Source organism: Eptatretus burgeri, chromosome 2 (genome assembly GCF_056783735.1).
Source record: "Eptatretus burgeri isolate ZD-2024b chromosome 2, Ebu_testis_v1, whole genome shotgun sequence".
NCBI classification, from domain to species: domain Eukaryota; kingdom Metazoa; phylum Chordata; class Myxini; order Myxiniformes; family Myxinidae; genus Eptatretus; species Eptatretus burgeri.
In genome coordinates, this window is record NC_140962.1 from 82,442,122 (window position 1) to 82,457,221 (window position 15,100).

General features: G+C 42.8%; 1 protein-coding gene and 1 pseudogene across 1 annotated transcript in view; both read right to left on the reverse strand.

Moving 5' to 3' along the window:
- Positions 1 to 904: 904 nt before the first annotated feature.
- The window catches only part of LOC147032434 (uncharacterized), a 45,676-nt gene continuing 31,480 nt past the window's right edge, over positions 905 to 15,100 (reverse strand). The window contains exons 5-10 of the mRNA XM_085870059.1: positions 4,976 to 5,086; positions 4,826 to 4,881; positions 4,019 to 4,231; positions 2,151 to 2,281; positions 1,644 to 2,043; positions 905 to 1,359 (exon numbers count right to left, since the gene is read on the reverse strand). Of these exons, the coding sequence (XP_085726185.1) occupies positions 1,267 to 1,359; positions 1,644 to 2,043; positions 2,151 to 2,281; positions 4,019 to 4,231; positions 4,826 to 4,881; positions 4,976 to 5,086 (1,004 nt within the window). The 3' untranslated portion in view covers positions 905 to 1,266. The remainder of the gene's footprint in view (positions 1,360 to 1,643; positions 2,044 to 2,150; positions 2,282 to 4,018; positions 4,232 to 4,825; positions 4,882 to 4,975; positions 5,087 to 15,100) is intronic.
- Positions 10,030 to 12,413, reverse strand: LOC147032435 (uncharacterized; annotated as a pseudogene).

Below are 15,100 nucleotides of genomic sequence, written 5' to 3' on the forward strand. Positions count from 1 at the left end.
TCATGAGCAGATATATCAGTAGTAAGACAACTCTCTCTCTCTCTCTCTCTCTCTCTCTCTCTCTCTCTCTCTCTCTCTCTCTCTCTCTCTCTCTCTCTCTCTCTCTCTCTCTCTGCAGCTGACTCCACTTGCCTGGCTCTTTCATGAGCAGATCGATCAGCAGTTAGCTGTTGCCATGCGCGTGCAGTTCGAGAATTCAAATAACAGGAGGAGAATGTGTATGTCTAAAAAGTCAACAAATACGAACATTTTGTATTTCAAAAAAACCCTAGCGTTTTTAACCATGAAACCTTTTGTTCTGATTAATACGCCGGCTCACTATTCGAAAGCCATTTTTTTTTTCTAATGGAAATTTTATTTATTTTATATATATATATATATATATATATTTTTTTTTTTTTTCATTTTTATGGAGAGCCACTGAGCGCATCCTGGAGCTGAATGTTAGTTCTATATTTGTGTAAAGTTTCATCAAGATTGGTTCACTGGTCTTGGAGCTTATCCGTTACAAAAAAACAGACGGACAGACAGAAGGACTGCCATATATATATATATATATATATATATATATATATATATATATATATATATATATATATATATATATATATATATATATATATATATATATATATATATATATATATATATATATATATTCCAATAGCCCTAATTAAAATCGTACTCCAAGCGACCCAAGTAGTGCACTGAAAAAAAAGTACTTTATATTCTGTAACTGCAGACATTTAGAAGAGAAGAGGGTGCAAGAAGTAATCAAATTATACAAAATGTGCGTAAATTGCTTTCCCACAGTTCTATTATTATTATTATTATTATTATTATTATTATTATTATTATTATTATTATTATATTTAAAGAAAAGGATGACAGATGAAAAATACGGTGAAATTTGTGTATCGTTTTAATTTATTTTGTCTCTATACCTTTATACATTTTTCCTTTTGCACATCGATAAATATGACTGAAGCAGGAGTCCAAATAACATACAAAAGCATCAAATTCAAAACAAAAAACCCAGCAAAATTTCAATTAAACTTGAAATACTATATGAAGTAGGTAAATCTGGATATTCATAAAATCCATAACATGAATCAACCTGCAGTGTTAGGTACACCAATCGTATTACTGTCAAAAGTAATATCCTAGGTGGGCTGTACCACCAGCCTGGCAGTCAAATACTGCACTCCAAGACAAAGAATGTGCTGGAATTAAATAAAATGTTTCCGAGGTGTCCCTTCTAAATCATCACCTCCCTCCTCGACCAGCTCCCCCTTCAACGTCTTTTCCACGGGCCCTCCGGCCTGACCCTGGTTGATATAACTGGATAGATGGCCGGTCCTATGAAATGAGGGTGAACAGAAAGAAAAGATGCAAGATTTGAGTAATGCAAGGTACATGACACACACACACACACACACACACACACACACACACACACACACACACACAGACACACACACACACACACACACACACACACACACACACACACACACACACACACACACACACACACACACCCTTTTGAGGTCTTACAAAAACAGTAACTTATTTCCAAATTGTGTGCAAAAGTCAGCCTTCCTCACTTAAATGCAAACAATCACATTACGAAACGGACAAACCTTGTTTCTGATTCGTCGAGTTGCTTGTTCCTCACTTCCAGTTGAGCCCTCACGACGTACAGAAACACCTGCACCTCCATCAACTCGAATTTCCTCAGGTCTGCTTTCTCTCTGAGTTTCAGCAATAACCCTGACACCCTCCCCAACACCAACACTTCCCTTATGTCCCTCACCACCACCAACACCACAACCACCACCCCTTGGTGCCTCACTTCTTCTTCCAGCTCCCTTAGTAACCCAACCATCTCTCTCACGACGAAAATCTCTCTCCCTCCGCTGGGGACGATCCGCTCTTTCAGTCCCACCTCGACCAGCCGCTCGACGTCTCGGCTCCTCACCAGGCCTGGCTCGTTCCCATCCTCTGTGCCGTTCTCGCTCACCATCCAATGGATGGTCCAATCTGAAATAAAACGAGGCACAAAAAAATTGTGGCATTTAGTTACCTATTTGGTTTCTGCCTCCTCCTCCCATGTCCTACTTTCCGTGAAATAAAAAAAACGACCTCACCTTTCCACCTTCTTTGCCTCCCGCTCCCCATCTAATGGTCTGCTTTGACCACTTGCCACAGAGCCTTCTCTTCTGCTCTCAGATGTTCGTTCCTCCCGCCCTGCTCGTGTGCCGGTCTTCTGCAACACTGCCTGTGCAGATCACAACTCATTGCACACGACGGAAGTCAATACCCGAGAAATTAAAAATACAACAAAGAAATGACCGTTTGATTTTATTCTTCCTTTATTAAGACAAACTCAAGAGTGGATTTGTAATTTTGCCAGGGTACTGGCCCAACAGACAGGGCCGGATTTAGGCATGGGCAAGCTGGGCAGTTGTCCAGGGACTTCCACCAGGGGGCCTCCACATATTTCATGAAAAAAAAAATTGTAAGGAAAAATGTATTTGTGAGTGCCTGAATGGTAGTTGGTAGTTAGTGGAACAGATATAAGATATTCATCTTATCTCATTCTCTATTTTATATAGAAGTCAGTTGATTTATATGGGAGTATGGGACTTTGCACGTCTCTTTACTCTTCTTATCGTCAAATTTTTCAGGTTACATTTATGGTCCTTGCATTTTTAAGGTTACTTTAAGAGTTAGCTTACGTTTGGTTAACCCGGCTTTAGCTGTTTGCTCTTTGCTCTACAAAACTGTTGAGGTATATTCAGCTCCTCACTCATTTCCTGGAATACGGAGATGATAAGATAGGGAGAGAACATTTCCTTTAGAAACTGTTGATGGATAAGAAAGTTGCGGATACATTTCCAAATGTCGAGATAATGCTACGGATGTACTTGGTGCTCATGGTCACAAACTGTTCTGGAGAACGTTCATTCAGTAAATTGAAGTTCATCAAGAACAGACTACGTACTACAATGTGTCATGATAGGCTCAGTCACCTGGCCTTGATGAGCATTGAATGTGACATTCTCAGAGAGATTGACTTCGACAAATTGATCCAAGACTTTGCAAGGGTCAAGTCTCGTAAAGTGCCTGGTGGTCTCATCAGTGGTCTGTAAATATAGGTATTAGGTACTGTACTAGATTGTAGATTCTATGATTGATCATGATTGACCTGCTTGCTTATTCACGACACTATTCAGATTATTTATACTTGAAACATGGGAACTTCCAACGTCGTAGATTCTTATAGTTTGATCATGATGTTTAAAGATGTGCCAGCTTGCTTATTCAAATTCTTTATGCTTGAAACAGGAACTTCGCAGATTCTTGTAATCTTATAGATTGATCATGTGCAAGCTTATTTATATTCTTTATACTTGAAACATAGGAACTAGATTCTTACATGTATATAGATTGATCATGATTTTTATAGATGTACATTTTTATTCAGATTCTTTGTTCTTGAAAAATATACTTTATGGATGACTGTAAATATGTCTTGTCACCTTTTTAGTATTCTAAGTTAGGGTGGGCCTCCAGAACTGAAGGCTGCCCAGGGGCCACCACATGTCTAAATCCAGCCCTGCCAACAGACATTCTTCATGGCATCCACCAAATAATTCTTAACCTCCATAAAATTATACTGAAGGATACTTAATGCCCACAAAATTGTGAACAAGATCGGCAAATTCTCTGAAGAACAGAAAGAAGCTTAAATAAATACATCTTGAAAGGGCATCTATGCATTACAGAAACTAAAATGGCGAAATTTCACTCACAAACTTCTCCACACGCCCCTCACTTCCACATACATCATTTGTGGAGAGCCCCAGATACATAGTCATTTTAATAATACCAGCAGTCACCAATGAAAAGTAATACCTGATAGATATATTCTGTGCCACCAACATTGAGAGCTATTTTGAAAGTCAAAGATTGAGGCAAATGAAAAAGTAATTAAATCATCCTTCTCCATTACCTTCACTGGTGTTTCCTTTCCAGAATCCACAACCTTGTCCACATCACCTTCACACTCTCTCTCCCTTTCCCTCTCCCTTTCTCTCTCATGACGGCGATGTTTCTCTGCAGCACGTTTCTCTGCAGCACGTTTCTTTCTCCTCTCTTCATCCCTCAGTTTCCGTGCCTCTTGCTCCCGCCTGCGCCTCTCGGTCCAGCGCTCCTCACGCAAACGCTGTGGAAAGTGGAATGAAGAAGTTTGAAAGGGGTGGGCGAAAGGTTGTTATAATGAAGGGCAACCTAATTCTCCTTTGTTCTGTAATTTCAAATGAAAGCTATAGATGTGGAGGGTGGGGGAAGTGGGAAGAACCAAGAAATAGATAGAAAAGCAGCCACACAAAATAACACAAGTAGACACAATATTCAGGAGTTCACAACTGCAAAATTCACACCAAATAGCAGGACAAAACAGTAGAAAGGAACAAGTAAATAAAGCAACAAACTAATAAACAAATGAATAAATACACAAAAACAAACAAATGAATCTGAAGCTTTCTACCAGCATTTGCCTCTTGTATTGTAATCTATTTTCATTATTTACTGCCCCACCACTGTTCCAGTTAAGACACCATTAAAAATAAAACAATACAGGCAGAAGCCAAAGTTTACAATGTGTATATGTATGCAATCTGAACCCCATGGAAAATAAAAATAATGTATGCAAGAAAATGACTTCTCTTTCGATATTTGCATTGGAATGATGACAATCACAGAATGAAGAAAAACAGACTGGGATGCAAGAAGTCATGAACTGTGGTGCAATCATTACCTGCTTTTCAATCATCTTCGTTTTTAGGTGTTGCAGCAAGGGCGTCGTTCGATTAGCTAGGAAAAATACAAGTTTTAAATGGAACTTTGATGGAAGAAGGTCAATGTGGAAGATTGTATATTGACATTTTCCAAGCAGCAAAACTTTCACCTTGCATTTCTCGATCTCTGGCTTCCAACTCCTCCAGAATACTTTCTGGATTGTGTGCTGGCCGTTCATCTCCAGTCTGCAGCATCTCCAGGAAATTGAGATAGTCATCATCTGCAGAAAGTGAGTATCAATAATATTGTTGCAGTTCTGGAAACCACATGCCCAACATACAGTGATCCCAAGACAGTCATTTCATTAATATACGTGCAGTTAGACCTTTCCCTCATGTCTAATGGGTCAAACGGGACGGTGCGTTGTGTGGATCTCAGAGTTAGGTCTGTTTATATCTCTATCTTCATTCCAACTCTTTTCCTCTTATTCCTGAAATAAATGCAAGCAGGCACCGCACCCAGACAGCCGCCTGTGAAAACCACAGCAACAACCTCCACTATAATAATGTGTCCTCGCGGAGGCCAAAAGAAGCATCAACCACACGATGGAAAAATCCTCCGCTGCAAGAATACATTGACGAAGGAAATAGTAGAACCATATATTAAATCCCAACGCTGTACAGGACACGCGCGGCGTGCTCTTTTCAACCCAAATCTGCATCGAATAATTATAAAGGACGGATGGCGAAGCCATCCGGAGTCGTAGTCGTCCTCTTTGTCTGGCCTTGGATCGATCTCTGTATGAGCATGCTGCTCCACTCGTCCCGTCTGCCACTCCGCCCACTCATTCTCAATCTCCGCCTTCCTCTTTGTGGAATCCTTACATTCGCCGCCTGGATCCGCCAACCCCATCTGTCTCTCTCGACCTTTGATTTTGCGTGCTGACTCCGCCTGCTTGACTCCGCCCACTCGCCGCTGGCTCCACCTTCCACCCTCCCTCTTGCCTGATGCCCATTCTCTGGATCGGCGCAGATTCTGCGCCAGCACCGTAACCAGGCAGGAGACGATGCGCCAACTCTCAAGGAGGGATCGTTCAGTGGAGCGTCCCCTCAAAACGTACTGGGTAGCGCGGTCGGTCAACTGTGCAAGGTATTACGAGACCGTTAGCCTCATCTCCTCTCCTTTCTTCGAATGAACTCCTCTTTATCGGGTTTTGTTTGTGTGTGTGTGTATGTGTGTAAGTGATGGCGCCAGTCCCAGCTTTAAGTTAAGATTGTAGAAGATATATCGGTACAAGTCTATGTGTCTGCTTTGTTGCTTGTCTTATTGTCATATCTCACATTTATTTCTATCCCTGCTTTACATACAACAATAAACTACATTCCCTGTACCACATACTTTTCCTCGCCTGCCTGTTCATAAATGATTGTGTGGAAATGTTCCCAGCTCATTTTTGTCTTTTCTTTCATCGATTCAGCATGGCCCGTATCCCAGCCTATCCAGGACTTCATTCCCAATGATGCGTTATTTTAGCCAGTACGTTCCTTTGCAGTATCGCTCGGCTGCATCTGATCTGGTAAGGTGACCCAGTTCGGACAAGGCGTACCGAGGGTGTGTCCCCCGGTAATTAGGTCACGTAATTATTTTTAGGTAATAGGTTAAACCTTGGATGGAGGACCCTAAGTCAGTGGTTGAGTTATTGGCGTTCACGGTCGGTTAGTGACCCACCGCGTCACGGAGTTATCCGTGTGCGATGGCCTGCAATTCCGGAGAGTCTGGTGGGAACCCAAGATAGCTTCCTCCCCCCCCCTCCCCGTGGTCTTCTCACCCCGACCCCCGAACCCGCAACAATAGAAAGCAGAAAGGAGAAAAAGTAAGAATCTTGCATGCCCAAAGGAGAGATCAAACGAAAATAGTTCCTTATCAAAGTCACCACCAAAAACATACCCCAAAGGAGAAATTATACTCTCACTGCCCCACAAGAAAATTAATCAAGAGATAAAAACAATGCTCTACTCAAGCTAATACAGTGCAGAATTTTTATTTGTCAGTATTGAATTAATTTTAAAAAGTGAATAAACTTAAAACTTACCATTCAAATAAAACCTCCCGAACAACCAAGGCTGTTATTAACATGCTCACATTCGGAAAAGAGAAGGGTATGAGGAAACCATGATTTTTCAGCTCTAAGTACAATCGACAAAATGACGCAATAAATAAGGTAAATCGAGCACATCTGAAGTTATCAGTTTAAATATATTGTCGTGCCCAAGGGGTTTGACCCCTCCCTGGACGGATGGCCAAACTTCTCCCTTGGAGGCCTACAGCCGAGACTCTCGGAGATGAATGTGCGCGCGCGGGAAAACAGTTAAGCGCTGCACCAAGACAGCACAAATACAAGGACACAAGCAAATAAAATAAATTATAATTTAATGAAACAGAAAACCAACAATTATAATGAAAATCAATCAAGACGTGAGGTAACCCAAATCAAATTCTAATTGAGGCACATACACACAAAGGGCAGATAAAATAAAGAGAAATAATCCCTCCTTAATGTTGGTACTTAGCTTGATCCAGATGGTCCTGATGGAACGTGGAATTAGGCGCTTCATAGATGAGCCCCCAAAAAATGGCGCCAAGTCACCCTCTCGCAGCGGGAAGAGCATACGTGAGCGGTAATCAACACCAAGGCTCAGAGATCCTGTGCAGTTTCTTTTCACGAGCAACTATGCCGACCGTTCCTCTCTTGCACCCAGTCTGTGTGGTTGTATGGCAGCTTAGCTGCAAGGGTAGCTATCATTTATTGAAGCGTGACTGTGTCGCTGATGTAGTGCCCCTCTACCAGTACACACACTGGAACTGCTACTCATTTCGCCGACCTCGGAAGGATGACAGGCTGACAGGCTGAGTCAACCCCCTGATGTATTAATTCAGCAGCCAACGGGGCTTGAACTCAGGACCCTGGGATTCCAAGCTGCCACCCTAACCACTGAACCAACACCAGGTGCCACACCCAGTCTGAACGATGGCCCCGTGATGAGGCCACGAGCCACGCCCTCCTTCCCTCCTCAGAGACGTACACACTTCACGGCTCAGCCGAACCGTCAACGGCCAACGTCCTGCTCGGCACGTGAGCCAATTCACACAGCACGAACACGATAATTGTGAGCAGCCTTCATCGTGCCGCGAGCAAAAGCGAGAACCTCCGTGTCCTCTAACGTGGCCTCTTCTCTCTTATGGCCTCTTATGCCCTCCTGACACGTCATTCCTCCCTTGGTTATTACTCAGCAACCTTTCCCTTCTCTAGGGCATGACTTGCTCGCCCAAGCCCAGGAAGATGGGGCTTCTGCCCGCTTGTAGTTGTTTTAGGGATGTGTTCCCCACCTTTATTGCTGATCTTGGAATACAAAACGTAGGGAAAAGTGACACGGGGGTAATTACATGCTGGGGGAATTATCCCTAATCCCTATCTAATTAACACGGCACCCCACCCCACCGGTGTGGTGACAACACTTTAGCTCACAGTTTCCCAACTTAATTACATCGAGATTTTTCCTACACGTCCACGGGCTAAGCAACTCTATACGATCCTATCTCTCCTTTTAAATTCCTTCATCTATCCCACAAACATAACAATATGTACATATATTTTGTTGTTGTTGTAATGCGATCAGGGTAATGGGTATAATATAGCCTAATTATGCCATTTTTACATGGTTACCATAAGTGTACTGTGTCTGTGCGAAAATGAGAGGACGTGTGTCGAAGAGTGTATTACAAGATGATGATAAATTGTGTACCCCCAACCTTCCATGTGGTCTAAACTGCCATGACCCCTCCCACCCCCCCCCCCAAAATTTATTCTTTAAACCCCGACATCATTCCCCGATGATCAGTCCAAATGTTTTCCTGTCACAAAGTGTTGACTCCACTCCAAAGACAACCCTGAATGCGCCTCGCAGGCACGAGTTTATGGAGAAGCCACCATTAGCTGCCAACAAACAGTGGGCATGTCGAGGCATGAACGGTCCATGGGGGGGGCCAATAAACGTGCGATCGCAAAGTGGACATGGATGGAGGAGCGGGAGAAAAGAGAGAGTTGGAGTTGGAAGTGAGTTGTGCGATGAGGGTGCAAACAGAGCTGGCTTGGAGCGAGAACCTGGAGAAGAGCTAGACATGTGAGCTTCACTGAGCTATGGCAAGGAATTAAGCCCTACAAAGGAGCTGGGTGTGGCCATCAGGGGAGAGCAGTATTTCCTCAAGCTGCAGATGAAGGCCTTATACTGTAGGTGGTTAAGAGTTCAGATGTACCAAGGAAAAACGTTGTATGATGGAGGATGCCCAGTCAGCGACTGCCTTTCGATGAGGACTGCAACAATTCTGGTAATGAGCTGTATTACTCTTATAACAATACCCTTCTTCTAAATCGAACCTTATTTTACTTTTCCTGAGCACCAATTGAAAGGGATTAGTAGTCCAGGCATTATATGACAAGTAAGGACTGAACCTCACACAAATTGCAACAGAAAATGTGATAACTGTTCATTACTCATAAATGTGTCCTCTATAACATATAAAAAAGTGCTCATGAATCCAAGTGGTGGAATTTTTTTTTTTATAAATTAAAATTTAAAAAATACTTTTTTCAAAATGTTTCTTAACCGTACGCTGGTACCACTTTTTGCTACTTTATAATGCGATATTTAGCAACGCTCTAACTATATATGTAATTCTAAACACATTTCCATAGGAAGATGGTCTGGTTTTATTATTGAGATGATCCATGCCTTGAGATAAGATCTCTAAATGATTTAAATCCATTTATTATGGCCTGGCATATATACTTTAATAGTGCATGCACTGATGTTCAACATAACTAATAATGTGTAATGATAAAAAGTCATGTGCTTCTGAAGACATTATTTTAAAGTAACAGCACTATTATCTCTATTATAATACCAAGCTTGCACACTAAAAACTTGGCTCACCGTCACACGATCCCTATGAAATTGCTGTGGCACTTAGCAGACATGCCGAAAATGTTTGGGAAGTCTTGGCATTCCATAGTACCACTTGCATTTTGCACAATGCGTAATTTTGTCATTCCCCGTGTACGGTCTGTCGTCTGCTACCAGCTATGTTGTACTGCTATCCCGTGCATGTGCACGGGTATCGCTAGTACTATATAAGGCAACATAATATTTTAGGTTGTTTGGTTACTCAACCACTGGTTTCATCAGTGTCATTGTCATTGTCATTGTCATCACATTCAGTCTGAAATGAATTTGCACACCCTGATCCTTTGCAGTTGCTACATGCAACAGAGCACTCAATGTCATGCTTCTTGCATGTGCACCTTAGGCTGCTGCAATCTGTCTTGCAGCTGCATCTGATGACCTGCAGGAGTTCCTGGGGAGCTGGTGGTAAGTCAGTTTGAACAGGGATGAGCCCCCCATCACTTTCTTTCCATCCCCAGTCTGGCGGCAGAAGTTCATCGGTTAAACTTGAATACTCATACTTTAATACTGACGCCAGATCTCGTGATGCTTTTGCAGCAACTGTGAATCGCTGGAAAAGTAGTTGAGGTTCCACCTGCACTGCTTCGCCACCAATTTTCACTGATGATTGCGTGCTCAAGGTGATTGCCCGATCCCTTTTCATGAATGTGTACTCAGCAGTGGTGTGTCCATCCATGCTGGCCAAGATGGTGTTCCCGGTGGTCTTTGCCTTGTTAACATTCACAGCAGTGTGTGCATGGACCCCAGTCGAGACACTGCGCAAGCTTGGATCAGGGCAGAAGGGGTTTCTTTCATGGAGATAGTTCAGAACTGCATGTGTGTCCTTCAGGTGATGTGCTTACCTTGCATCTGTCATGTCCTTGTTTTGCTCACCAGTGTTGTAATTGACTCCTGTTAGCTCTTGCATGGCATTGTTGACTTCAGCACAAGCTGTCATGGCGAGGAGCCATGTTACACGCTGCTGTTCTGTCATCCCTCACCCTTTTGTGAGGCCACCACTGGTCTTCATGCTTCTCATTCGCACTTGTTCAATGATGAGATCTATGGACAGGCCAGCCCATAGGCGATCACTTCTTCGGACCACATGGAATCCCTCTTCAAATCTCTGGTGGACATCTGGATGTTCCTCCTGGAGCTTGCACATCCGCTGCACATAGATCTGAGCCGATTTCCTGTAGAGATTGTGCCCAGATGCTGCCATAAAAGGAAGCATTTCTGATATTGCCTCAAGGTACAGTGCCCAGTTTCCGGTACGTTCTGCTCTCATAAACTTGCGAAGTATGTCTACCATATCCATGTACTGCAACCAGAGGGCAGCAGTCCTACTAGAGGATTTCAGGGATTCAGTTTTGTTTCTTAGCAGTTCCTTTATTCTGAGCACCACATCAGCATGACAAGCTTCCTCTGCAGGCACTGATCCCTCCATCAAATGTTCATAGAGGACAGCAACTTCATCCAGATCAGGGCTTCCCGTCCCATCTCTAGCTGGAGTATCTTCATCTGATGACATCTGTGCATCAGTGATCTCCTGTGAATCTGCATCTTCTGGCTCACCAGACTGTTGAGGGAGAGCCACATCAAGTGCGTCAGACACAATCATGGCAATGAGGACACCATCGACAAGGAGGTGTGCACGCACAGCCTGTGCAATTGCCTTCCCTGTCATCATGTGCACCACGGCGTTGTCTGCATAGACGAGCTCCAGAACTTCTTGTAACCCAGATCCAGCCATTAAATGCCCGATGGACCCCAGGAAATTAATCTCGGTGTGGAAGCCTCCAAGTCTCAGGACTATGTTGCTCAAGTCGCTTCCTTCCGGTTCAGCATCGATGATCAAGAGGGCCTTATCAAAGTTCACCATAGTGGTTGATCAAAGGAAACGATTGGTGTGGCATTGTGGCGGCGGGCATGCTCACTTACAAACTTCAGTGTTGAGAAGATGCATGTGGTGTCACTGGGATTCATGTCGATCATTGGAAGTAAGACGAAGGATGATTTCCCTGGATGATTGCCATGCTATACAAACTGCATCATCCCAGATCATGCTGGCCTTGGTGAGGAAAAAACGATGGCTGTCTTCCATATAAGATCCAGGTCTGTCGTTGGGTCTTGTGCCTCCAAAGTGACAAGCTTCTGGCATGTCACTGCATCTGTTCCACTGCCTACTTCCCTGTGGAACAGAATTGGAACTCTTCCCACCATGGATACATCAGGGGTGACCTTTGCTCTGAGGATGGGATTAATGGTCTTGGTAGTTGGTGTAACGGCAGCAATCATCCCAATACCATGGAAGGTGTTGTTGCCATCCAGGGTGCGAATGTTGTGGTCCACATTGTCAGCGGCATACTGGACGAACTCACCGGAGAAGCCAGGAATGTCAGTTCTAAGCGACACCACAGCATTGCGAACAAATGTTTGCACCTCCTTGTAGGAGCAGCAGAATCCAAGCTTGTGAAGCGTATCGACCAGGAAGTGTGATGCAAAGTGGTGGTGGACCTGGACTCCCATCCCAATCTACAGTGGCGCCAGAATAACTCTTGATCGGGTCGCCTGCATGATTGCTTGTCCGATGGAGGCAGTTTTCATGCCGGCATTTTTAGATCTTCGTGGAGGATCTCTAAGTCTTACTCACGTTGTTGTTCTTGTGGACTTTTTTGTTTCACAGCCTACAGTTTTCATCGAAACTTCCTGAAACTTAGCGTATATATGTAAAAAATACCCTGCGCAGACAGTAACGATCTCCGATTTTGAAAATTCCTCCTAAAAAAAAGTTATGACGTCAAAATATCTCCGCTAATGGAAATCACCTGAAAAATTATCTCCGAAACTCGGCAAGCTTTTTGAATTCTGTTTGAGGGAATCGAACAGGGCATTAGCAGAGATGAATTACCGCACGCACATATGATACATCACTATGACATCATATCAATTTTTATGATGTCATTCCTGGCATATATACATAAAAACTTTCAATTTTTTGACATTTTTTGTTTGTTTGTTTCACAGCCTACAGTTTTCATCGAAACTTCCTGAAACTTGGCTTATATATGTAAAAATACCCTGTGCAGGCAGTAACCATCTCCGATTTAAAAAATTCCTCCTAAAAAAAAGTTATGACGTCAAAATATCTCCGCTAATGGAAATCACCTGAAAAATTATCTCCGAAACTCGGCAAGCTTTTTGAATTCTGTTTGAGGGAATCGAACAGGGCATTAGCAGAGATGAATTACCGCACATATGATACATCACTATGACGTCAAATCAATTTTTATGATGTCATTCCTATTTTTTGACTTTTTGTTTGTTTCACAGCCTACAGTTTTCATCGAAACTTCCTGAAACTTGGCTTATATATGTAAAAAATACCCTGTGCAGACAGTAACCATCTCCGATTTTTGAAAATTCCTCCTAAAAAAAAGTTATGACGTCAAAATATCTCCGCAAATGGAAATCACATGAAAAATTATCTCCGAAACTAGGCAAGCTTTTTTAATTCTGTTTGCGGAAATCGAACAGGGCATTAGCAGAGATGAATTACCACACATATGATACATCACCGACGTCATATCAATTTTTATGACGTCATTCCTATTTTTTGTTTCACAACCCAGAGTTTTCATCGGATCTTCGTGAAACTTGCCATGTATATGCAGAGAGCTCATGCGCAGGCAGAAACCATCTCCGATTTTGGAAATTCTTCCTTGAAAAAAAGTTGACGTCATAATATCGCCGCTAATGGAAATCGCCTATACCATTATCTCTGAAACTTTGCAAGCTGTTTGAATTTTGTTTGCGGGAATCAAGCCGGGCATCAGCACAGATAATTTATTGCAAACCTGATACATCACAATGACGTCATATTCGTTTTTATTGCATCATCACTAAGAGGAAGAGGATCTTGGCTCATTCGAGCTTGTTTACCCCAAGCAACCCTTTCAGGAGAACCCTGAGGCTTTCTGGAAGAAAGTTGATGGCATCCTCTTCAGACTTCAGTGATTCACAGTCAGGATATACATCATGGTATGCTTCCACTGATTTGATGTCATTTTTGATAAATTTGGCAGCAGTTTCAATAATCCTCCTCTTCTCTGTTTTGGGATCAGCTTTTCTGTGAGCATAAAAGTCCTGGAGGATCGCTTTGGCTGTGCTTCTGAAGGTAACCACATTTGGCTTCCCATTAATCTCGGTGTGGATGATTCTGTCACCAAACTGTTCCTTCAGTTTGAACTTAATCTGCGTGTAGCCATATGATTGACATTCTGAGCCTTTGAGATTGTTTTCCATCCGGCTAAAAAGATCATTGATCGTGATCTGTTCATTGTCATTTTCTTCGAGAACATTTGCAACTTCCAGAAAGGCATTACATCTTTCTTCATCTTGTGGCCGACCAAGTTTTGTTTTCTTTACCTCCGTTTTGCTGGTCTGATGAGCTGCTGGCATTTGCTTCTTGGTACGGAAATTTACGCTGCACACTTGGTGATACACTGCATCTTCAGCATGCAGGTCATGCACATACAACACACGACCTTTCACTATGACTGCAAAGGCATCTCCTCTTTCATTGCAAGATTTCAAGAGCGTATCCTTGAACTCAACTATCCTCACTGGGAATACAGTCCAATCAGAAATCTTCCTCTTGGTCCCAACATGCGCTGACCTCTCACAGAACAGTCTGTCATAATGGAACTCCTCATCAGCTGAGCGAAGTCGCACATGCCTGTCGACTTGCTCTTGTTCTTTCTCCTTTAGTGCTTTCGCTATTTGTTGTTGGCTGGTATATTTCTTGCGGCAGACTTGATGAACCAGTTCCCCAGGTGATGTATGAATGTCATCATTTCTGGATTTACTTGCTCGGTTGATGGCGTCACTCTCCTTTTCAGTAAGTGTGGATGGTGGCTGTCCGCCCCCCTCTGCAGGGTCCTTACAAATGGCACATCTTGGAGGGCCACTCATTGTTCAGGATGTGATGGCACTGCAATAATGTAAAAAAAAAAAAACACGAGAATTCATTTTTAAAGTACAGTAACTGTGCCAAATAATCAAACATGAATTTCACTGATTGCACATTTTGCAACTTTCAACTTGACCGTTTTTACAATGCAAATCTCGTTAATTTGTTGTAAATTTCCTTTTGAACATGCACTGTACGGCACCCAATATCATGTCTCATGTAAAACAAAGTTTCTGGTAGATTGTGGATAGTACTGAACCCTTTGTGTGGACATCAGACAAGCAGACATGCAAAAATCCATTATTTTAACATGGGCGGCAAT